Source organism: Suncus etruscus, chromosome 2, assembly GCF_024139225.1.
Source record: "Suncus etruscus isolate mSunEtr1 chromosome 2, mSunEtr1.pri.cur, whole genome shotgun sequence".
Taxonomy (NCBI): domain Eukaryota; kingdom Metazoa; phylum Chordata; class Mammalia; order Eulipotyphla; family Soricidae; genus Suncus; species Suncus etruscus.
This window is the reverse complement of record NC_064849.1, coordinates 129,619,813-129,646,248: the sequence shown is the minus strand read 5'-3', so window position 1 is coordinate 129,646,248 and position 26,436 is coordinate 129,619,813. Positions and strand designations below refer to the sequence as shown.

At 37.4% G+C, this 26,436-nt stretch overlaps 1 protein-coding gene across 1 annotated transcript in view; it reads right to left on the bottom strand.

The window, feature by feature from the left end:
• Positions 1–2,158: 2,158 nt before the first annotated feature.
• Positions 2,159–26,436, bottom strand: part of FCHO2 (FCH and mu domain containing endocytic adaptor 2) — a 93,514-nt gene continuing 69,236 nt past the window's right edge. The window contains exons 18-25 of the mRNA XM_049768836.1: positions 23,467–23,596; positions 16,484–16,595; positions 11,118–11,273; positions 10,633–10,765; positions 8,317–8,516; positions 7,403–7,467; positions 4,901–5,065; positions 2,159–4,584 (exon numbers count right to left, since the gene is read on the bottom strand). Of these exons, the coding sequence (XP_049624793.1) occupies positions 4,562–4,584; positions 4,901–5,065; positions 7,403–7,467; positions 8,317–8,516; positions 10,633–10,765; positions 11,118–11,273; positions 16,484–16,595; positions 23,467–23,596 (984 nt within the window). The 3' untranslated portion in view covers positions 2,159–4,561. The remainder of the gene's footprint in view (positions 4,585–4,900; positions 5,066–7,402; positions 7,468–8,316; positions 8,517–10,632; positions 10,766–11,117; positions 11,274–16,483; positions 16,596–23,466; positions 23,597–26,436) is intronic.

Genomic DNA, 26,436 nt, shown 5'->3' with positions numbered 1-26,436 from the left:
ACTTGGACGGACCCGCGGTTCGATCCCCCGGTGTCCCATATGGTCCCCCAAGCCAGGAGCACCCTCTGAGCACATAGCCAGGAGTAACCCCTGAGCGTTACCGGGTGTGGCCCAAAAACCAAAAAAAAAAAAAAAAAAAAAAAAAATTTTCCTCCATTTAAACCATTCTTAGTTTTGTTTTCTGTTAGAGGTAACAGAGAAAACACTGCATGACAAAGATAGGCTATGGTTTGTGTTATACTAAATGATCATCTGAAGTGTGGAAGTGAAGTGAGAGGCCAGAGAGAGAGCACAACAGGTAGGACGTTTGCCTTACAAGCAGCAGACACAGGACCGACGCGGGTTTGATCCCTGGAACCCACTATGGTCCCCCAAGTCTGCCAAGAGTGGTATCTGAGTGCAGAAAATTGAGTGCAACTGGGTGTATCCCAAAAACCTAAACAAACAAATAAATTTTAAGATGTGTGGAAGTGAGATGTTATTTTAAAACAGGAATATATATTAGGGAATGATGGAACAGATCTTTACTACATTAAACACACACTTGAGAAAGGGAAACATTAAAATGGAGGTGTGAGTATATGGCAATGGATTGATGTGTTTATCAAAACCCTCTTTTCCTAGTAAGAAAAGAAATTATCATCTTTCTTTGCAGTTAGTTGAAAGCACAGATCAAATCCATGCCAAAGAAATATGAACTAAGGGGGGATGCTTCTAATTTTCCACCAGTTACAACAAACTATCAGATAATCCTTTCTGTTTTCTTCAATTTAGGGGCCAACAGCAAATGTTGAGCTGAATCACAGTCCAGAGTTCCTGTCAGGAGCAGAGCTCCTCCTTCAGCCTTCTTACTAGCATCATCTACTCTGTGAGGACACAGCGGTGAGGAGAGAAAGCTTTATGTAAAAAGATGAGCATGTGGTAGAGTTCCACCTACTTTTTCCACATGTTCATCAATTCTGAACTCAATTAACAAACTTCACAGTACTTAGGGTAGACATTTTTTCATTTCCTTTTCATCCTTTCTAAATTCAGATTGGTTTGTTTTGGTTTTGGAGTCATACCCATCTGTGCTCAGGCCTTACACCTCACTCTGACTTCAGAGATGATCACTCCTGATGGGTTTGGGAGGCCACATGGAGTTCAGGGAATGGAATCAGAATTTAAATTGGTCGCATGCAAAGCAATATCCTACCTGCTACAATTTCTCTCTGAAATCCACTGGTTTATAAGAGACTTCATGTTTTTAGGTTGCTTACAGCATGGTTTTAAAATGGTAATCTAATTGTAATCTAATGGGGCTGACATGATAGCACAGCAGAAAGGGCATTTGCCTTGCACATAGCCTACCTGGTTCAATCCCCAGCATCCCATATGGTCCTCTGAGCCTTCCAGGAGTGATTTCTGAGCACAGAGCCAGGACTAAACCCTGAGCACCACCATTGACTCCAAAAGAAAACAAAACATTTTAATTTAAGATTAAAAGTTGTATTTAATGGGGCTGGAGAGATAGCATGGAGGTAAGGCGTTTGCCTTTCATGCAGGTCATCGTTTCGAATCCTGGTGTCCCATATGGTCCCCCGTGCCTGCCAGGAGCAATTTCTGAGAATGGAGCCAGGAGTAAACCCTGAGCACTGCCGGGTGTGACCCAAAAACCACAAAAAAAAAAAGTTGTATTTAAGATTGTGTCAAAGCAACAACTGATGAGGAAAACAAATGTTTTTGCTAAAGTTAATGTCACTTAAATATAGAAATAAGGGCCCGGAGAGATAGCACAGCGGTGTTTGCCTTGCAAGCAGCCGATCCAGGACCAAAGGTGGTTGGTTCGAATCCCGGTGTCCCATATGGTCCCCCGTGCCTGCCAGGAGCTATTTCTGAGCAGACAGCCAGGAGTAACCCCTGAGCACTGCCGGGTGTGACCCAAAAACAAAAACAAAAACAAAAACAAAAAAATATATATATAGAAATAAAAAAAATGTTAAATAATGTAGGTAAATATGCAAAACAATGTTTTCTTAAAGACAAACTAAAACTAATCTATATCTGTCCAATATAAAGCTCAAAACCAGTCATTCCTCTGTCACCTATCTTACCTTTCATTAACATCCATGGTCCATGATATCACTATAACAACAAAGTACAAAGACAAATCAACTGATAAATTATATATTACATGTTTATTAAGGGACACAACTTTTATGTAAAATTTACACTTATGAAAAAATCAAAAATATTTACAAAATTTGTAAGATAAATTTGTTCTAATTACAACTCAAAGTAGTAAATAACAATTCTTAAAAACTCACATTTGTTAGAGTTTTGTGTTTATAAATTCTTGGTTAAAGAGGCAGCTACAAAGTTTATCACTATACAAAAAGCAAGAACCAGCTTGCTAAAAAAATCTTCATTGAAAATCGACTGGTCGTTTTTACACCATTAGTGGATTTTTAAATGGAAAAGAAATCAATATAAACTTATATGGCTTCATATGGCTCCAGAATTATAACCTACACCCAAGGCAAATTTATGCATCACCCCTAGGTTATGAAGATGGTGGTAATTAAAAGTGCAGAGTTTAACCATTTCACTGATGTGTACATTTTGGGGGTAATACTTGATTAAAAACAAACATGGTGAGTATAATGGTATCTAAATTCCAATAATAAAATATTAACTGCCTAATAAAAAGCAGTATGACTGCAAAGCAGTACAGTTAAGATTCCAGTAAAGGATTGTTATTGGCATTTGAAAGAGCACAATATAAAAGTTAGAAATTCTAATTTTACTATTTAGTTAAGAAGAGTAGTTTAGCAAATTATCTTTAAGTTCCTTTAGTCAAATCTAAATTTAGAATTGGGCGAACACTGCATATATAGAAAGTATATATTACGTTAAGATATTGCTAATGAGTAGATTTTCTGCTGTTTCAGTATTGTAAGACATTATGTAAATGTCTAGTATGGATTTTATTTTCTGAAAGCTTAACAGAACATTAGTGGTTTTATATAAATCATTGTATATGACAAATGTGTTACTTCTACTATGGAAACTGAAGGACATTGATATTAATCCTTATATATAAAATTACCATTTGTAAATTGTAACTTTGTCCAAATATTTAGTCTCTTCAATGACTGGGGACTTGCTATAAAGTTAGGTTTATTTTTACTACTTAATATTAGTTTAACAACTACTTCACCCAACACTTAAAATACTCTATTTTTAGCATTGGAAAGAATAAAAACATACAAACTGTTCTTTTTTCCAGTGGTTGAAATGAAAACAAATGATGGTACTTCTCTAATGCCAACTCTTTTCTAAAATGTATGTCTACCTTACAAAGTAAGTCATGCTCTCAACACATTCAGTAAATAATGGATAAATTTCCAATGACAGAGTGAAGGGAAGTAATCGTTAAAAATACCGATTACAATTAATATTATAGTTCTTCCCCACACACAATTGATTTGCTTCAAGAATGAAATACTTTTAAGGAGATCAAGGTCCAAACACCTGAAAGACTTCCCACCCCCCACGTAAATATATGCCAGAGGTCTATTTCTTTCTAGTGGCGACAGAGTAACATCATTACTGAAGAAGAGAGCGAGGGTCTTTGAGTATGATTATCCTTACTCTGAATTCCCTCCTACTGCAGCCAAAGGAGAGTTACAGAAATTGCAAATCTTGTACAAAATGAAGAAAAAGCCCAAAGGCTTGACCACAGTAAGATTCTGAATAGGATTCCGACTGTGGAATAAAAGTGAGGCACATTAATGAACACAAACTGGATAGGCACATTTCTGGTTTTTGTTAGTTTTAAAAGGCACACATTAGGCAAACCCATATAAAAATAAATTAAATCTATAGCATTAATTCACCAAAACAATCATGACTTCTATAAAGTTAACTAGCTGCAGAAGTAGGTTTCTCTGCTGTCTTTTGCAAGCTTATTTTAAAACACATTGCACTTGAGGATTTAAAGAATCATATAAAGTATCATTTACACTTTATTAATGTTTACACGAGAATCAGATTAAACTTTGTGCATACAACTGAAAATCTGGTCTGATTAATTTTATGGCACAGAACTCAATTGGATTGAGTATGCTAGATTAACATTATCTAAAACTTGGAATTCACATTCTCTTTGTAGCCATTCAAAATCAAGCTTACTAATTTCAAAGCTGACTCTAAAAATTTATGGAAAGCTAAATTATTTTGTGCTTGCTCTCCTGAAATTTTAGGCCTGATATTACATTTAACCTTTTTAAACAGACACTGAAGGGAACTTTAATAAGCCTGTACAAGCTTCATTTTACCAAGAATCTGAATAAATGTGCTCCCTGAATATTGCAGTTGATCATTTCCAGCGTTGAAAATCACTTCAGTGCTACTTCTTTCAATGACTCACTTCAAAAGTGCAATTAACTGTTTTTAGTCAGCTTTCAAATATGTGTAAGTTTCAAAGACACAACACAAGTTAGAATAGTGTTTGGAAAGAACAGATAATGCAGAATGGCAGCTCTGTGCTACTCCCTCCAGCAGCCACTGTCCAGGTCCATCAACAATCAGCCAAATAGCGTCCTGAAAAACACCAAGGAGACCCCTGTGGTTACCATTTCCAACAGACTCAAAGGAGGGCAGACACATGTGGTGACAGACACAGAAGCACAGCTGCCACCTGCTGGTAACAGGACAGCAGAGTCCCACCACAGGTGATCAGCTATAAAGACCACATTTGAGTGTGTGTGCTTGCTTTCCCAGCTGTGTGAATACCTGGCTGGCACCTTGAAGCAAAGGTTACATATCTGCTTTTGATTATAAACAGCTTGAGAGTAGTTTAGTTTCATAGTACAAAAGCTTCCCAGGCATTTAAGAAGCTCTGAGTCTCCCAACTTACCAGTAGCAAACCGCTTCTTTACTAAAGACAGCCGATAGCCAGTGCCAACGAGTTCAATGTCTACTCCTGACAGGGTACTACCCTCACTCAGAAACTGCACTGCAAGTGTTGTGGGCTTGCTTGGTCCCTCTGAAAGATCAAATTTTGCTCTGAGGGACCCAGAACCTACAAGAAAAAAAAATTATACAGGGAATGTGCAATTTCATACAAAAAAGAAATCAAATGAGCAAGTAAGCTATATTGTCAGTTCTATGCTACAGTTATGATATCATCATTCTTTTCCCAAAGAAGACCCTGAGCATCATCAGGTGTAGCCCCAAAACAAAACAAAATAAATAAAATGAATCTAAATTTTCATTACATAGTCATCTTAATTAGGTTTTTTAAAATTTTCATATCAACCTTTAGTGCTATTTACTATTTTGATTCTAACCGCTAGATGTATTTTGGAGTGAGTCAAGAGGGGGGAGGAATCAGTGAAGGACAACTCTAAGGGGCGTCCTCAGATAGGTAAACAGAAATAAAGCCAAAAGGAAATAATACTAAACACAGCTGTATAGGGGTGGGAGGGAGCAGAGGAAAGAAAGCTAAGACTGAGAAGAGTTTACTATGGTCTAGTCACCTTCATAAATATTAGCCTAATATCATGCTAAACAAATATATCTGAGATACTTTTCTTTGATTTGACCATTTATTCAACATACCTTAGACCAGCAGCATAAGAAAAAACAGTAAATCAAATAATGGTGATGATAAGTGCCACAAAAAAGTCTCCTGGGCTATGCGCATGAAAGCACAAACAATAGCTGTGATGTGATGGTGAGGGTTCAGCCAGGGGTTGACTAGAGGTACAGAGGTAAGAGGGACTAGGATGTATTTAAGAGAATAGCATTTATTCCAAAATACCTAAATAACAATGAGTGGTGAGCAATTTCAGGAGAGTAAACTATATAGAGTAGAAGCAAGGAATAAGTTCTAAATATCACTGTAAGAAATTTACAGCATAACCACAAGAAGCCACCAAAATATGGAAAGCAAAGATACGACAGATTAGTTTTACAGAGAAGGAAAATGCAAGATAGGAAGACGAGTCCAAAGTCTAGGACTCTAAGTGAGAGAAAAAGTGGATCAGACTAGGGAAAAGAAAGAAGGGAATGCAGTTGAAAGTTACTTAGGAGCTGGGATCAAGAGATGAGAAAGGAGGAAGCTTGGAAGGGTCACAGGCTTCTAGTTAGGAAAATGGGTTGAACTGCTGGGCAGGAAATGTGCCATTCTGTGAACCCCTGAACCAACTGGTAACACCGATCTATTCTATATGATTGTGCTGATGGTTGATGATCAGTGGAAAAGTGGACTGCCTAATTCCTAACTACTGATCAAGTCTGAATGTTCAATTCTTAACCATCAAGCACAAATGTTCGTAATACTTCATAAGCAATTTTACTGTGTGAGAGCATTGCCACTGGCTACCAGTAGATGCTTTATCTGTCCTTATGCTTTAGAATTATTTCTTGTTCCCACCTCTGTTAGGCATACAAACAAAATAGTAACAGATTTCTATTTTAATTAATATTCCAACTTGGCTATTTTTTTTCAAAACTACAATGTAAAATTATTCTAGAGTGGCAGCAATGTCTTCTTATAGATTTTTTTCCATACATAGAGCTAGTAATACCTGAACAACACGAGGAAACTACAAAATAGCTAGATATAAGATTTGTTGATTTATTAGGGGGTGGGGTGCCACATTAGGTATTTTTCCTAGCTCTGCACTCATAATTACTCCTGGCAGTGTTCAGAGACCCATATGAGATGTCAGGGCTCGAAATCTGGTCAACTGAATGCAAGGCAAACACCCTCCCCACTGAATTATCACTGCCCCAGCCCCACTAGTCCATGTTTTAGGGCCAGAGCAATAGCACACTATAGGGTGTTTGCCTTGCCTTTCAGCCAACCTAGGACCAAACCCCATATGATCCCTAGAACCTGTCAGGAGCAATTCCTGAATGCAGAGCCAGGAATAACCCAAATGCTGCAAGTTATGGCCCCAAAACCAAATAAATAAATAAATAAATAAATAAATAAATAGATAGATAGATAGATAAATAAATAAATAAATAAATAAATAAATAAATAAATAAATAAATAAATAAATGGCTGGATGCCTCTCTATGACTTCTGGGAAACCAGAAAGACCCCATTCATTCTCAGGTTTCCTAGCTGGAAGAGTGCTACTTCTTCAAATTTATCAGGAGAAATTTCTCCTAAACATTCACATAATACTTATAAAATCACAAAACAAAAATTTTTCTTAGAGAAAGCACATGTAGTGTACTCTAGAGGGAAAAGAAACATGTTGATTTGCAAATGCCCACTATTATTTAAGGTACTAACTTCCCCTAGTGGCCAATTTGGGAACTCTAAGTGAAATAAAAACTGAAAGTGTATATCCCCCTCCCCAATGAGTTTTAGGTGATAACATTAAACAAAGCAGCTCCTTACCTCCATTCTCTGATTTTTCTGAAATACCAGACAGTTTCCAAAGTGCTTTCATCTGCTCTGCATTCCTATAATGAAAACAAATATTTTCAAATTAAGTATCTTACATAAGCACTCAATAATGTAAACATTCAATAAATAAATCCATTTTAAATGTCTCACTAGAAGATATAAATTTACTTCAACAAAACTAAAATTACCTCAGTTTTATCTGGTAAAAAATGTTTGGAAATTAATGCAATTTCTCAATTAGTGGATATGTTCATTATTATGTAGTTATATAAGTTTCATTTCTACTGGTCAGATAAAGGAGATGATTTTTAGGACATTTAATAATCAGGGAAAACACTTTATTGTTAAATGGTGAAGCAAATATAAAGGTTAGTTAGTATCTACCAATAACAATAGAAGGGCCAAGAAAGGTAAATATCAAAGTAAGACTATTACATACTAATCAGATAGGTACTTCCATAGCTATGCCAAATACTATACTTAAGTTTATAAATTTTTCTTTTATATAAGGTTAGAGAAGTTAAATCATTTTCTTAAGTTTTTTTTTTTAAACTAGTAATCATTCAAGTCTGGATGATGACAGCAAAACCAAGTTTGATCAATAAAATGAACAGATTCTTTTGGTGGGGGGTGGTTGTGCTTGGGCTACTCCTGACTTTGTGGTCCTTCTAGGTATTTTGCTCAGAGGACCACATGGTACTGGCTATTAAACTCGGGCTTCTCATATGCACTCAACATTTTGGCATAATCTCTCTGGCCCTGAATAGTCTTGCATATTGTTTTTATGTTAAAACATTTAGCACTAAAACCTTTCACATCTGTAAGAACATTTTCACAACTTAGGGTCTCAATGCTGGAACTTATAATAGAAATTTAGCGGGAATTCAGATATCTACTGAAATTACCATACTGCTAGAGGAAGAGACTGCATATTTGTGACACCTCCATCCACTGGCACCACCACCTGTATGTTGGAGAGCACACTGGGTGCCACCATAGACTCTGGGTTGTATTTATAATCCACTCTAAGATCCGTGGTGCCAGCAGTACATTTCCAATATGTTGCGAGATTTAGAGGCGTGGACTGAATACCGTTGGATGATACCTTTAAAGAGAATACAATTGTCTTAGCATTGAAAAGTAAACAAGTCATAATAATGATAAGTATACCTGAACACAAAATTTACCAGAATCAATAGTAGATCAGGAAGTTGTTGTCTGTCCAATGCTAGGGGCAGATCCGATCTGCCTCACTTTGGAGCTGTCTGATTTACACTGGAAACTGATTTTCACCCATCATATCTTACCCATTACACTTCTCCCTTTCTCCATTCATGCCCCTTATTTCAACAATTATCATTTATCTATATTTACTGTCCATCTCACCACTAACATCTATCAATTAAGCAAGCTCAGAATATCTATTCAACGAATAAAAAGTTGAATACATGGAAAAAATTTTCAGTCAATTTAAATGTACATGTTTCTACATTATTCCTTTGGTGGGCACACCCAGTAGTGTTCATGGGTTACTCCTGGCTCTGTACCCAGAGCTCAAAAGATTACAGGTCAAGGCAAATGCCCTAAAACTGTGTTGGTCCCTCTATTTATTATTTAAAATATACACAATAAAGAAATATAAGAAATGGGAAGTTTATCCTTATTCCTGACTGCCCAATATTAAATGCCGTCTAGGTAATTAAGGTATATGCAAACAGTCACCCACATTCCTGCTCTTTTATTTTCGCTTGGGACTACACCCCAGTTCTCAGAACTTACTCCTGGAGAGCTCAGATAACCATACATGGGGTCCTGAAGCTCAAACCTGGTTTGGCTGTTGCAAGGCATATACCCTACATTCTGTACTATTGCTCCAGCCAGGATCTTGCCATTCTTAATGGTTGCACTTCTTTAATAACTTCCTTTACTAATAATGTTGACTTACAGATAGTTTCCTAACAATAATGCAATATCCTTTGTACTTGGATCTTTATTCCCCCCATTTGTGTGATTTTGGAAGAATAGATTTCAGGAAGTGAAGTTGTTAAATTACAGGTTTCATTTATTCAACAATCAATTAGAATTGTATTCTAAAAGTTCTATTAACCTGTACTCCTCTTAATGAAAGACCATGTTTCTCTTAATAAAGCAATCTTTCATTTTTATCAATAACTCATTGTTCTTAATACTCTTTAAAAAGCCTTTCGACCTATATTAAATATTTTTTCTAATTTAATCTTGGCTCTATTTTAAAGTTTGTTTTGGGGGTGTTTTTGTTTGTCTTATTGCTATATCCAGTGATGCTCAGGGTTTACTCCTGGCTCTGCATGCAGGAATCATTCCTAGAAGTAGTGCTTGGGGTTCCTTATGAAGTGTTGGGGATCAAACCTGAATCAGCAGTGTGTAAGGTAAGCAACTTACCAGCTGTACTATTGCTCTGGCCCTGAAAGTTTGTTTTAATGGGATATGCCATAGACATATTAATTTTTATAGCAAATTCTAGATTCTATATCACTGAGAATAGTCTTTCTCAGTTCAAGATTAAAATAGAAATAAACATATGTACAATAGGTACTCCTATTTTCACCTATGTTTTTTATCTTTTTGTTTCCGATTTTGGACCATATACAACATGTTCAGGGGTTACTCCTGACTCTACACACACCAATTACTTCTTGTGCTTAGGGAAAACTATGCAATGCAGGAAATGAAGCCAGGTTGGCTGCATGCAAGGAAAACACCTTACCCACTATACTATTTCACTAGCCCAGTGTTTTATTTTTTTTTACCTTTGGTATATGTGGATTTTATTTTGTCTCAGGGTCTAAGTTAGGGATCAACTTCATTTCCCCCCCCTAAATTTTTAGCCCACTGTCATAAAAATACTTAATGAAGAATATATCATTCTTCATGACAGAGCATCTTACAAATGCTCTATCACTATGTAAACAAGTCTCTATTTATTCTTAGCTTATTTCCAAATAGTTTGTTCCATTCATCTGGCCCACCTATTGTGTTAGTGAAAAACCACTTGCAATGTGTCACCTTAAATTAAGTTTTTCATTAAAATGAAAATATTAACTCCACATTATTTAAAACATTTCTATAACATAATTTTTATTATTGTGGGGTGTCCTAAAGTAATTCCTTTATTGTTCTCAGAAGTCTACTTGTGAATATGGGACTGTTAACTTGGAACTTCTAAGTGACATGACTCTCACCTGATACTTTAACACATCTACATTATAGTAAGAAGCAGCTGGATTTTGCTCTGATAGCTTCTTGAGGTAGACAGTAACAGCTTGCATGTTCATCCAATAATCTCTGGTATTAGCATCACACTGTGAAGGATCACTGTACATACAAGAAGTATTTGTTATTTTGATTTGATTGTATTTTTGTACGATAACTGAGGAAAGACTGTAATAAATGAATTAAAAGGTAAGATGAAGCAAAACTAAACTTATTGGAGAAAGAAAGGAACACAGCAGAAGACTGATGAAAGGTAAGGGGAGAGAGGAGAAGGATTTAATAGCAACCAGTAGCATGACTCCAAAAATAAAACAAACAAAAATAACCCCAGAAGGCTGCTTAGTCACAGTGATTTTTATAATCTTCAAGTAATTTTGACAGAATTAGTACTACTTTAAAAAAGGGGGAAAGATTCTTTAGAAATTTTATTTTCATAATAAAAGTACACAAATACCTGAATACAAGTTGTGCATTCGGAAGGATTTGCTCTAGCCTGCTGATATTTTTCACTCGGAAACAGAGGACAGCTGGAGATGGATTGCAGGTGAAAACTTTAATAATTCCACTTGGAAATGATATTGTCATATCACCAGTGATCTTCACAATGCATCTGAAATTGGATATTATAAATTGTAAATATTTTACATACAGTGATTCAAACTCTAATCAAAGCATTTTTTATTTACAAAGAACTTATTAGCTTCCATTGTTATTATGAAAACTTCTATCAATTATAAAAATGTATTCTATACAAAATAATATTTTCATTGAATTAAAATATTACTTCACATTATTATTTAAAACATTTCCTTAAAAAAAATCTATTTTCCTAGGATTAAATTCCAAACATAAATTCAAGCACACAAGTTAACAAGTAATTTGCTGAAATCATCCCCTCACTATCCTGATTGCCTCTTTATAATTCAATTTTAGGCTCCTCATTCATCTAATAGCCAATTCCTCTTTCTCCAGATCCTTCTTTTTTTTTTGGTTTTTGGGTCACACATGGCAGCGCTCAGGGAACCATATGGGATGCTGGGATTTGAACTACCGTCCTTCTGCATGCAAGGCAAAGTCTCTACCTCCATGCTATCCCTCCGGCCCCACAGATCCTTCTGTCTTAACACATCTCCAAGTTCATCAAAATCTCCACACTTCACAGTTTCTACAGCTTTTCCGCTATTTTCCCTTTTGTCCTTGGGAGTGAGGAAGACAGGGAGAGGGGGGAGAGAGAGGAGAGAAAAGAAAAATACTTGCCATAACTACAATGGGGAGGAGGGTGGGGGAGAGAGAGAGGGGGAGGGGGGGCAGGAGTGGAAGGGAAATGTGGGGGGGATGGGACGGGACAGTGGTGGTGGGAATGGTGCACTGGTGAAGGATGTTGTACATCGTATGAATGAAACCCAACAATGAACAATTATGTAACAATAGTGCTTAAATAAAGCAATTAATAAAAAGAACCACCACCACCACCCCAAAAAAGAAAAATATCTGCCAAAGAGGCAGGAGGAAAACTGGGAACACTGGTGGTGGGAAATGTGCACTGGTATGAAGGGTCATGTGTTGGACATTTTATGACTGAAATGCAATCATGAACAACTATGTAACTATATTTCATGGTGATTCAGTTAGAACCTTTATTTAAAAAAATAACTAGCAAAAATACCCTATAATCATAGACAAAATTCTCAATTGGGCTCCTTTGAAGTTCCCTGGAAATTTCCTTATATTCCCCAGATATTTTTCAGATCTTCTTTCTCCTCTGGCATGAAATACTCCTACTTTAAATTCTACTGAGGGGGCAAAGCAGTAGGACATTTGCTTTGCACATAGCAGACCCAGGATGGATGGTGGTTCAAGTCCCGGCATCCCTTATGGTCCCCTGTGCCTGCCAGGAGCAATTTCTGAGTACAGAGCCAGGAATATAACCCTAAGCACCGCCAAATGTGACCCAAAATCCAAAAAAATAATAAAAATAATAAATTTTACTGAGGAAATAAAGTCAGAGCAGAACTCTTTCATAGTCTCACTACCAAATTCCTAACTGACCTAATTATGGTTTTTGCTTCCCTTCTGTTTAGACAGATGATCAGTATATGTGCTTTATCAAAGCCTATCCTGCCACTTGTGCATGGACTTATCATCTCTCACATACTGAAGGACTTTAACATGCAGTTATCATCTTTCCTACATATTCAATATTTTCATAGATATTCCCATTGACATCACACTGAAATGTGTATTATCTTTTTTATTAATATATTTATTTAAGCACCATGATTACAAACATGTTTGTAGTTGGGTTTCAGTCATAAAAAAGTATACCCCCCCCCAGGAGCCATGACATGAGTCGTAAGGCGCCTGCCTTGCACAAACTAGTCTAGAATGGAAGCCCCTGGCTTACCATATGGTCCTCGAAGCCAGGAGCAATTTCTGAGCACATAGCCAGGAGTAACCGGAGCATCAGGTATAGCCAAAAAAAAAGTATACCCCCTTCACCAGTGTAACCTTCCCACCACCAATGACCCCCCCATCTACTTCCACCCCCAGCCCCTGCCTGTCTTCAAGACAAGCATTCTATTTCTCTCACTCACTATCATTATGATAGTTGTTGGTGTAGTTATTTCTCTAACTGTACTCACCAATCTTTGTGGCTGCTCCTTTCAAACCTCATCTCTGTAGACTCTGGGTATTATTAACATACTATCTTTTATTTTTCTTAAATCCCACAGATGAGTTATTTAGACTATTCTGTATCTATCTCTCTCCCTCTTACTTCACTCAGCATAAAAGTTTCCATGTCTATCCAGGAATAGGAGAGTTTCATGGCTTCATTTTTCCTGACAGATGCATAGTATTCCACTGTGTATATGTACCAGTTTCTTTCACTACTCATCTGTTGTCAGGCATCTAGGCTGTTTTCAGATTCTGGCTATTTGAAATGTATATCATCTTAAAGATATAAACACTGAAGTAAAACTCTCCTCAGATTCTACTAACTCTCCCATTACCATTTCATCTCTTTACTTTCTCTTGCACCAGAAATCATAAAATAATTTCCACTAAAAACCTGCCTTAGAAGAAAAACTGAAAGGTCTGCTTTAAGACAAGACTCACCAACAGACACACCAAACTTCTACACAGAGATGGCACTAAATCCCAAAACAATTATCTCTCTCAATGTCAATGGACTAAATGCACCGGTTAAAAGACAGAGTAGCTAATGGATCAAAAAACTGAATCCAACCTTCTGCTGCCTACAAGAAACACACCAGAATAGTCGAAACAAACATAAACTCAAAATCAAAAGATGGAGGAAAATATTCCAAGCAAAAAAAAAGAAAAAAAGCTGGAGTGGCCATACTAATATCAGACAACGCAAACTTTACACTCAGAAAAGTTATAAGGGACGAAGATGGACATTTTGCACTAATCAAGGGATATGCACAACAGAAAGAAATCGCACTCCTAAACATATATACACACCCAATGAAGGACCAGCAAAGTATTTAATACAATTGTTGACAAATCTGAAAAAGATATCAATAACAACACAATAATTATGGGAGACCTCAAAACTGCCCTGTCTGAAACTCAACAAAAATATACTAGCTCTGAAAAGAAATCATAAAATAATTTCCTGCATTTATTTTCCTTAAATACATTAGTCTGTATTTATATATCCTCTAAATATCCTCCAGGCAGGCTTCCATTTAACCACTTAGCTGAAATTGTTCTTGTTCTAATGACCTTCAATATTGTAAATGTCAGTTTTTGCTTGGATGAAGAAGGAAACAGTTGGTGCTGGGGATGGAGCTCAGTTTTCCATATGCAAAACATGCAGCCCAATCCTTTGAGCCACCTCTTAGACCCAGTGATCAATTTCTTCAGCCAGTCATTAACATCAACTATAATATCTTACACGACTTTATGAAAAAGTGTGTTCACTTGGATTTGGGGACATTGCTCTACTGTCCTTATCTTTTCTGTTATATGCATCCCAAGCCCTTTGCTGAAATGCACCTGCCTGTTCTTTTCTTAGTTCTCATAAGATATCTTTACCTCTTTAGGTTCCTGACTTATATTTAATCGCAACTAATTAATACTTTATATCTAACCTGGTCTATATCCTGACCTCCAGAATCACAAATTCAACTACAAATTCACTATTTCCTCTAAGTCATTTTACTAACATCAAACTTAGTAATCTACTACATCAGCAAATCTTGACAACAGTTTTCAAAATATATACAGAATCTTCTTCTCAACATCTCTACAAATACCCTTATGAGCCACCATCATTTGGACTTATGGGGAAGTTTATCAGTCTTTGCATCTATTTTGAATCCTTCCATTTTAGTTTCACAAAAGCAGCAAATATACCTCCAAAATATTCAGATCGTCATTGTCTTCACATCTCAAGTCTTCACATCTTTTTTTTTTTTTTGGTTTTTGGGCCACACCCATTTGACGCTCAGGGGTTACTCCTGGCTATGCGCTCAGAAATCACCCCTGGCTTGGGGGACCATATGGGACACCGGGGAATCGAACCGCGGTCCATCCGCTTGCAAGGCAGACACCTAACCTGTAGCGCCACCTTCCCGGCCCGTAGTCTTCACATCTTAATCCAAATAAATTCTAAACTCCTACAGTCTGTAATGCACAATCTACATCCTCTATTTCTGAAATCCTCCTTGTTGATTCCTATGTAGCTACATGTTTCCTCAAGATTTCTTCAACCTGCCACTACAGCTTCAACCAAAGTCTTTTACACAATCTAGGTAACTCATATTCCTATCTGATCAGAGGTCAGGATAAGATAAGAAATTTGTATTCTTAGCTTGTGTGTACACTTAAGTAAATATGTTACAAATTTGATGGAGGTTGTGGTGAATTAACACTATATACCAAAAAACATTAAAACCATTATAAACCATAATGCACTAATAAAATAGCAAGCAAGCATTCAGGGTCTCCCTTACAAATGTCTTATTTCCACCCAAGAAATACAGTAGGTAGGGCCCGGAGAGATAGCACAGCGGCGTTTGCCTTGCAAGCAGCTGATCCAGGACCAAAGGTGGTTGGTTCGAATCCCGGTGTCCCATATGGTCCCTCGTGCCTGCCAGGAGCTATTTCTGAGCAGACAGCCAGGAGTAACCCCTGAGCACCGCCGGGTGTGACCCAAAAAAAAAAAAAAAAAAAAAAAGAAATACAGTAGGTCAAAACAGAGAGTTCCATCCCATTTTAAGATAGCTGCTCACTGTTCTACTCTATGGAATGTTGGACTTGGGACTGGAGTGATAATACCATGGATAGGGAGCTTGCCTTGCACATGGCCAACACAGGTTTGATCTCCAGCATCTCATATGGTTACCTGAGCCATACCCCTGAGTACAATGTCAGGAATAACCACTAGGCATCACACTGGTGACAAAGTCTGGGCAAACATGGAAAGTACTGCTATTGCACATTATAGTTTTTATAAAAAATATTGATAACATTTTTCATTTGGTAAAAGGGCCAAAGTAAGAGCACAGCAGAGAATGTTTGCCTTACACACAGATGACCCGAGACAGACCCAGGTTCAATCCCCAGAACCCCATATGATCCCCTGACCCTGCCAGGAGTAATCCCTGAGCACCACTGGGTGTAGCTCAAAAACAAAACAAAACAAAACAAAACAAAAGGACAATTTCTAAATCACTACATTCATAGCAGCAAGAAATAAACAAAACAACAAACCTTAATCTGTACAAAATCAGCTTAATAGTCTCCATCAGATTCACCACCACCCCACATCATGCATCTTTTAATACTAACTTGGTAGGATCTGCTCCTTTAAAGTAGGCACTGACGGACTCTGTGAGGGCAACAGCCACAGGTAAGGTGTCTTGATTTCCAAGGCTGACAGGGCTGGGACCTCGTGACACACCTGGAATCCATACAACACAGAGCTAAATGCTAAAGTAAGATCTTTATTAGCTACCAAGACAAATGTTAGTTTGTTAAAAAAAAAAAAAAAGATTATTACTGGTTTCAATGATGCTGCAAGTATAAATCTGGAATTAAGAAGTACAGCATATAAAAAAAAAAAGTACAGCATAAAACAAACTGGAGCATAATACAAAGGACAGAGAAAATTACAAAACATGTCACAATGACTTTTATATTTTCAATAAAATGACAAGGAAGGGCAGGGTTAAAAAACATCAGAAGAAAAGGTCCTGTAGCTGAAGAGTTGACTTACTAAATATAAAACATAGTTTCAAATACACTCAGGTACTATATTCTTTAAAGTCCCCCCAATCACAAACTTCAGGGTGTTAGTAACATGTTGCTTGTCTGCAGGCTCTTTCTAGCCATCAGCTACTTCTGACTGCTATTATGTTTTATTTACTATTCATTCTTCTGTTTTACTTCTTTGTCTAATTACTGTGTTATATCCCCACATTCCTCTTATCCCAACAAAGATGCCAATATGCCTAATATTACAGAACATTCCTGACATAAAGTTCACTCAGATAAAGACACCTTTAGAGTCAAGTCTTAGATTAGTGTTTTATGAACAGAATAGAATGTCAGCAAATATAATTTATGCAAATGTTCAGACTTTTTTTTTGGTTTTGGGGCCACACCCAGCGGCACTCAGGGGTTACTCCTGGCTATCTGCTCAGAAATAGCTCCTGGTATGCACGGGGGACCATATGGGACACTGGGATTCAAACCAACCACCTTAGGTCCTGGGTCAGCTGTTTGCAAGGCAAACGCCGCTGTGCTATCTCTCTCGGCCCCGAGATTTTTTTGACTTAAAGTATCTGGTTTACTTCATAACAGACTCTCAAATAATATACTTCTTTTGTCTTTCTTCACAATGTATTTTTTCCATCTATGCCTTAATAATATTGCGACTGTTTGAAATGCAGAGCACTTCATGAAATATACAATATTTGGTGCAATTTTATAAAAAAATAAGCCAACAAAATAACTGATTATTTGTTCCTAGTTAAATATATGAATAAGCTGTGTCAACAGATATCTCTGAAATCTCAAAGTCCAATAAATGTTACCCAGAGTTCATAGCCATTAGATACTGGGGGAGAAGGGGACTTTCCTAACTATGTTATCTCACAGCCCACCACAAGATGTTTTTCAGATAGAACCCTGAAAGAAAAAATGAATTAAGTTTGAGATACCTAGATTATAAATTACCTTCCTGACTCAATCTAACCAGGTATCTAAACAATCAAAAAAGATCTTCAGTTGGCTTTAAGAAAAAGATTATGTGGAACTTGAGATTTTGAAGAAATATTTATTTAGAAGGTTCTTCAAAGAGTTCAGTAACTAAAAATAGAGATAAAAGCTGCTACTTCTAGACAATGGAAAAAGTAAATCCCTACCCCCAAACAAAACTATATGCAGGGGTCTCAAACTCAATTTACCTGGGGGCCGCAAGAGGCAAGGTTGGGGTGATCCTCCTTGAGTACAAAGTCAATAGTAAGCCTTGAACATTAGGGGGCGTGACCCAAACAACTAAAACAAAACAAAACAAAACAAGATTCCTCTAGGGCAGGGCCACAAAATGTTGTACGGAGGGCCGCGGGCCGCGAGTTTGAGACCCCTGATATAAAGTTTCATATTAAAGTTTAAGCTCAGTATATGAAGCTTTACTCACAAAATCACAACAGTTATTACTAAACACGAATATGTGCTCCAGACACACAGTTCCAAAAGTGTGGGGAAAGAAAATGTGAATTTTTGAATCACAAGTAGAACGTTCTGCAAGGCATGATAACACTTGAAGATAAGGGATGAGATGGGATAATAAAGGACTTGAGGATGAATCTGGAAAAGATCTAAGGGGATGAAGCTTTGTAGCAGTGAAAAACTTAAACTGTTTAACAGAAATATGATTGGGCTTTTTGTGTAGGAAGAGCACTTTAAACACAGACTACATTTTGAATTAAAGAAAGATAGGATTGCTGTGAAGATCCAAGTTTAAATTAGGTGAAAGACGACTTTCTTTTTGGTTTGTGGGCTACACCTACATCTTTTTTTTTGTTTGTTTGTTTTTTGGTGTTTTGGGCCACACCCGTCTGATGCTCAGGGGTTACTCCTGGCTAAGGGCTCAGAAATCGCCCCTGGCTTGGGGGGACCATATAGGACAGTGGGGGATCGAACCGCGGTCCCTGGCTAGCGCTTGCAAGGCAGATACTTTACCTCTAGCGCCACCTCACCGGCCCCTACACCTAGTTCTTAAGGCTTACTCCTGGTTCTGTTCTCAGGGGTTCAGGAATCAGGAGAACATATGTGGTGTCTTTGAATTAGTGGGCCACATCCAAGGTATGCTACCTTAACCCCTTTATTATCTAGGTGTGAGATGATTAAATTAAAGATAAGGATATAAACAAGGAGTAGTGCTTCTGGGGATGTACATAGAAAAAGGGAAGTGAAAAAAACAATTAAGTGTAAATTCACTGATTACAAAGTATGCATTTTACAAAATATTTTTAAATACAGCACTACCAAAATTTCACTGTAAACCTTAGTTAAATCAACTTTTAACATATTGTTCTGGAGGGTCATTTTAGAGTTTGTATTGTCAGAGAAATCTGAAAGCTGTAATCTTTTCACTTTAAAACTGTAAGAAATTGGGGCCCGGAGAGATAGCACAGCGGCATTTGCCTTGCAAGCAGCCGATCCGGGACCAAAGGTGGTTGGTTCAAATCCCGGTGTCCCATTGGTCCCCCGTGCCTGCCAGGAGCTATTTCTGAGCAGACAGCCAGGAGTAACCCCTGAGCACCGCTGGGTGTGGCCCAAAAACCAAAAAAAAAAAAAAAAAAAAAAAAAAAAAAAAACTATAAGAAATTTTCCCATACATGGATGTACATGGAATCTATTCTGCTGAGTGAAGTAAGTCAGAGGGAGAGAGAAAGATGCAGAATAGTCTCACCCATATATGGGTTTTAAGAAAAATGAAAGACATTCTTGCAATAATTTTCAGAGACAAAAGAGAGGAGGGCTGGAAGTTCCAGCTCACTTCCTGAAGCTCACCACAAAGAGTGATGAGTGTAGTTAGAGAAATAACTACATTAAGAACTATCCTAACTGAGAATAAACGAGGGACGTAGAAAGCCTATCTAGAGTACAGGCGGGGTTGGGGTGGGGAGGAGGGAGATTTGGGACATTGGTGACGGGAATGTTGCACTGGTGAAGGGGGGGGGGATGTTCTTTACATGACTGAAACCCAACCATAATCATGTTTATAATTAAGGTATTTAATAACAATATTAAAAAATAAAATAGGGGCCGGGCGGTGGCGCTGGAGGTAAGGTGCCTGCCTTGCCTGCGCTAGCCTAGGACGGACCGCGGTTCGATCCCCCGGCATCCCATATGGTCCCCCAAGAAGCCAGGAGCAACTTCTGAGCGCATAGCCAGGAGTAACCCCTGAGCGTCACAGGGTGTGGCCCAAAAACCAAAAAAATAAAATAAAATAAAATGAAAAATTAAAAAAAAAACCTATAAGTTCTTAAGTATGAAGTTAACCTTTCCCCCTACACAACCTACACAAAAGATATTTATCTACAGCAATAGGTAACAATGGTTTATTATAGCTTTTGCATTCCAGAGAAGTTATTCTTTTCAACTACCTAGTTTAGGCATATGAAGCGAGAATTCTAGAAACGAATTCTCTACAAATTGTTAAACTCATTCTCAGAATATGGCAAGTAGAGAAAATACACTGAAATATAGGAAACAAAACCTCAAAATCCACTGAACATTTTGGTATATATATTTAAGTATTCCCTATTTAAACAATTTCATGTTTTTTTTAACCTTATTGACTGACTGACTGGTTCTTGGGCCACACCCAGCAGCCTCAAGGGCCACTCCTGACGCTGCACTCAGAAATCGCCCCTAGCAGGCCGAGGTATAATATGGGATGCTGGGGATCAAACCAGGTCCCTCGTTGGTTAGCCACATACAAGGCAAACACCCTACCACTGTGCTATCTGTCTGGCCCCACAATTTCATGTTTTGAAAATGCAAAGAGCTTATAAATTAAGGGGCACCTTCCTATAATAGTAACACTAGTTATTTCTGTGTAATTTTTTTTTCAGCTCAAGAATGAAAATGAAGGCTCATCCCAGCTACTATCTATCTCTGTATCTAGAACTTTAACTCACAAAATTTATGTTCTCATATGTCAGTCTCTACCCTGATAGTTTAGGTATTATGTTTTTTTAACTGGTGATCTTTCTGCTTCTTTTCTAATCACTTATCTGGTTCAATAACTTTGAAATTAAAATTGATAGTTTGTAATGCTGAATAATAAAATGGGAGATGAAAGATGACACAGAAAGAATGAATGTTTTTGTAACTGGGGATTTGGTATAATGTATCTTGTACAGAAACTTCACATGATTAGTACAAAACTGAGATAGTTAAGCCTTAAGGGTTATTCTTGATTTCTGACATATCATACACTTCTGGAAAAAGAAAATTTAGATAAAAGTATTTTAGATACATTTTAAGATCATTAGTCAACACATACATTTGCTTTTGATACAATACCTTGTGATGTCTCACAGTGCTTTTCAATTTCAGAGAGTGTTCCAATCAAATTATCATCTTCTATCATATTTAAATAAAACAAAATATTGCAGGAAAGGAAGTATTTTCAAGGCACAAGAACAAAAAGAACCAAAAACAAATCTACAAAAAACTGAATAAGCAACATAATATTTTTTTTTCTGAGGTAGGGAGTACTGAGCCTAGGGATAAGCAAAGGAAACATGTTCTCTGCTACTGAGCTACATATTGCAGCCCACAGAATGAAATCTTAGGGGAAGAGGGACCTTCATTCACTGCTGGTGAAATTGTCAACTGGTCCAACCTTTTTAGAAAGCAATTTAGATACTTCTCAAAAAACTAGGAATTGGGGCTGGAGAGACATGACAGTGGGTAAAGTACTTGTTTTGAATATAGATAATCCAGGTTCAAGTCCCAGCATCCCATATGGTCCCTAAGTTTAGGAGGGTGTGCCCCCAAAACAAGCAAAACAAAACAAACCCAGAAACTCAAAATACTAAAAATTAAGCTTCCATTTGACCCAGCAATTCCACTTTTAACATCTATCCCATTTAAAAAAAAAATCTCATTTCAACCTATATGCACCTTTTTTTACAGACAATTGAATTTCTACTATATGGGCTTTGACAAATTAGTATATATATTATTGAATATGCTTACTTGAAGCTCTGATTCTCAAACTTAGCATGCATCAGAATTGCCTGGCAAGGTTGTTCAATGACTATTAGTCTCCATTCCCAGAGTTTCTCATTTAGGAGGGTTACATTTCTGTTAAGTTCCCAAGTGATATGCATACATGTTCAAGCCCAAGGATTACGATCTGAGCAACACTAAATTATGCTCACTACAAATCAGTGATTTACATTAACAAGGCTAAGCCAGTTACAACTTTTTTATTTTGGTGGGGGGAACCACACCCAGTGATGCTCAGGAGTTACTCCTAGCTAAGCACTCAGAATCGCTCCTGTACTTTGCCTTATTAGAAATACGTGTAATACATAATAAATGTGACACATTCTATTTTTCAGGGGTTGAAAGAGTTTGGACCAAACCTGGTGGTGCTCAGAGTTTATTACTAGCTCTGTGCCAGGAATCACTTCATGAATCACTCCTGGAAGAGCTCAGGGTACCATATGTGGCATAGCCTTCTGGTATGAGCCTCAAAAGAAAATCATCTGGGAGGAGGGTGGTGTTGAGCCACACTAAACAGTGACCTCTGGTGGTGCTCAAGGGGCCATTATCAGAATGGAACCAGTATTAGCGACACACACGGCAAATGCCTTAACTATAGTTAATACACTTAATTATAATGTAATCACTATAATATTTCTCCGGATTGTATCCCTTTTCAATTCCCCCCAATAAAGGCCATTCCCAGTAGTGCTTGATGATGGAGGTCAGAAGAGGGAGTAAACTACTCCTACTTGGCTGTTCAGGTGAAGTGCTCATGGCACCTTCAAGGATACACCAGAGCTATCAGGAAGTAAGCAGTGCCAGGTATCAAACTCAGGGCTCTGAAAATACTAGGCATGTTTTCGGCCACTTTAGCTAGCTCCACTGTCCAAATGTGAAATCACTTTTATGTGTGTGTATTTTTGGACCACAATAGTGGTACTTAGGATTCATTCCTGGCAGTACTCAGATAACCATACCTGGTGCTATCTCTGCTATCGCTACTTTAACAAGTGTTTAATATGCTCAATATGAAAAGTAGTTCTCATGGCAAGAATCCTGGCTTTGTTTATTTATGATATGCCAAAAGAATGCTGGGTAATGTGTAGACTTTTCCAGTCCTGTCAGGGAAAGACTGGTGGGAACCCCTATCTGAAGTGTCCATTCCCTTCTTTCATGAAAAGCCATCGGTAGCCAAAGGAACAACTCCATGTTTTCTAAAAGATCTAGAGAACATACAGTGAGTGCCTCTCCTCTTTCCTTCTGTGGTGGTCACTATAAAGGGGTGTTGGAAGATGGCAGTTCTGGACAAAAGACTCACATTTGATACATTCTTAACAGAATTAAATATGGCTGAAATTCTCCTGTTTCAATAATATCAAATATGAAAAAGGCAAAGAAAAAAGTAGCTAACTTGATAACATGCCTCAAAAACCCAAGTTCCATATTCAACTGTTTATGATTTCATTTTAAAACTTCCCAAATAGCTCACTCAAGCTTTGAACAGTGGCTTTTACATGCAATCAATGACAATCACTTACCTATTGTTGGAGTATTGGCAGCACTTAATGAAGCAGAAGATGAGATAGAGGAAGAACTTTCAGCCCGAGCTAATGGAGCAGTAGGAGGTGGGCTAGTATTGGAAGTTACAGGCGGACTGAAAGGCCTAGGCTTAAAAACAAAAAAGTTATTCGTTAAAATTCTTTTTTTTGTTTGTTTGTTTGTTTTTGGTTTTTGGGCCACACCTGGCGGTGCTCAGGGATTACTCTTGGCTGTCTGCTCAGAAATAGCTCCTGGCAGGCACGGGGGACCATATGGGACACCAGGATTCGAACCAACCACCTTAGGTCCTGGATCAGCTGCTTGCAAGGCAAACAGCGCTGTGCTATCTCTTCGGGCCCTCGTTAAAATTCTTGAAAAATAAATCCCTTAGTATCAGAAGACTTGTAGATTTCAGCTTACATTTATTTTAATATGCCAGCCAAATTTATTGTGGGAGGTTTTTTTTGTAGGAGTTTCTTATAATTCAGTATAGAAGTGCTATAGATCAAAACACATTCAAGTATTTAAAGGTGATGAGGCCAGAACAACAGTAGGGCAATTGGTAGGGCACTTGCCTTGTATGCAGCAAACCCAGGTTTGATTCCTGGCACCTCATATAGTCCCCTGAGCTCCAAGGAGTAACCTCTGACTACAGAGCCAGAAGTAATAAGCCCTAAGTGCTGCCTGATGTAGCCCAAAAACAAACAAAAAAGCATTAAAAAGGTGAGAAGGCTGTTGGGTTTTTTTAATTTTGATTTGTTTTTGTTGTCATTAAGGCAAGTAGATTACCTACTGTACTATCTCTCCAGTCTCAAGAAATTTTATATATAAAACATTGTATTTCAAAATAAATACATAAAACACTGTATTTCAAAAGTATGTTTAAAATTTTTCTGACATGTTAAATCATTAGGCATATGAAGGTTTTTCATACATACTACTAAATTGCTTCTCTAATGGATTATTCACTTTACCTTATAACCTTACAACCTATAAAGATTAAGATTTCTCTCCAGTTTTGTTAAAATGAAAAAACCACTAAAAGGGGGTGAATGGGTGGGAATTAACTTCGAGCTAATCTGACTGATGAAATTTGCATTTTCTCCTTTATGAATTGTCTGTATGAGCTTTGTCTGATTTAATTTTGGAAGAGCTTGTATTATTTGTGCTTCACTAACTTTTCACTGTATCTGCTGCAACTACTTTCTCTAAATATTGCTTGCTCTTTACTTTTGGTTTATCTACATATTCATTCATTTAGGGATTTTGAAAATGAAAGTTTCCTCACTGAGAACTTAACCTACACAGAGAAAGAAAACTTTTTTTTTCTATTTAGGCATCATGCACTTTTTTCCTTTTCTTTTTTTTTCCATTTTTTTCTTTATTTAAACAGAGAAAGATATCTTAATGCTATTATCTTCCAATTTTCCCCGAAAGATCCTAATTCACCTTTTTCTTCTCAATTCCTGATTTTTTTTCATGGGCAACATGTCCTTCTGTGTTTCTCTTTTTTTAGGCAATATGTATCTAGCTTAATAAAAAGCATTTCCTGCTTATAAAAATATTAGTATATATATTATTTAATGGCTACAATCTGTCAAGCCAAGAATTAGATATCATATTCCAAAGCATTGAGTAAAATAACAACTATGCTTGTCTTCAGTTATCTGAGAAACATGAAAATGATAGAATAGCAGGTAGGGCTATTGCACGTGGCTGATCTGGGTTCAAAACCCATCAGCCTCCATGCCCCACCAAAAGTGACCACTGAGCAGTGAGTCACGGAACACTGCTAATGTGACCCAAAACCAAAACAATAACAACAAAAGAAAAACACAGACAAGAGCAAAACCCTATGAATTTGGACAATAAAATCAGTTAACAGTTCACTGCAAACTTTATAGATATACATTTATCTGTGCTTATACATACTTAGTATTTTCTTACTAGCTATTTTCCAGAGTTAACTATTCGTTAAAATACTAGTTCCAATTATGTACAAATTATGTGTGCTGTGTATATGTAACAACAGAGATGGGTAATGCATAAAGTTCAACAAATTCTACAAATGATCTGTAACTTACAAATTTGGAAAAGCCTGGAAATCAACCAGCTGGAGGCATTTCCTCTAGGGTAATATAGGCTTTTAGAATTTACAAAATTTAAAATTCTGTTTTACAATTGGGGCAGGGTAACACCTGGCGGTGCTCAGGGGTCACTCCTGACTCTGTGCTCAGAAATCGCTCCTGGCAGGCACCGGAGACCATATGGGATGCTGGGATTCGAACCATCATCAGTCCTGAATTGGCTGTGTGCAAGGCAAATGCCCTACCACCTACTATCTCTCTGGCCTTTGTTTTACAATTTTTTTTAGGAAAAGGTAGTGACAGCTCTTCCTCAAATTGGTTCTCTTATTTTAGAATGGTACCTCTAGAATAAGGAATAGGGGCTAGTCGAATTTGAGATGGACTCTTAAGTATATAAAATACACAGTAAATGTTAAAGACTTAGCATACAGAATGTAGTAGGTACATGCTAAAATGATGCTATTTTATATACTCATGGATAAAATATTTTACTATTTCTATTTTCCTAATGTAACTATTAGAAAGTTAGAAATTCTATCTGTTGCTTGAATAGTACTGATTGTTTTTTTTTGTTCGTTTTGTTTTGGTTTTGGTTTTGGGTCACACCCGGCAGCGCTCAGGGGTTACTCCTGACTACGCTCAGAAATCGTTCCTGGGAGGCTGGAGTAACCATATCGGATGCTGGGACTCAAACCACTGTCCTTCTGTATACAAGGCAAATGCCCTACCTTCATGCTCTCTCTCCGGCCCCAATAGTACTGATTTTTAAAAAGTGTCCTGGGGCGAGAGACAACAGGATGGAGGAAGGCACATGCAAGGCAAAAACCTTACCCTGCTGTACTATCACTCCAACTACCAAGATATTTTTATAATATGCCAAAC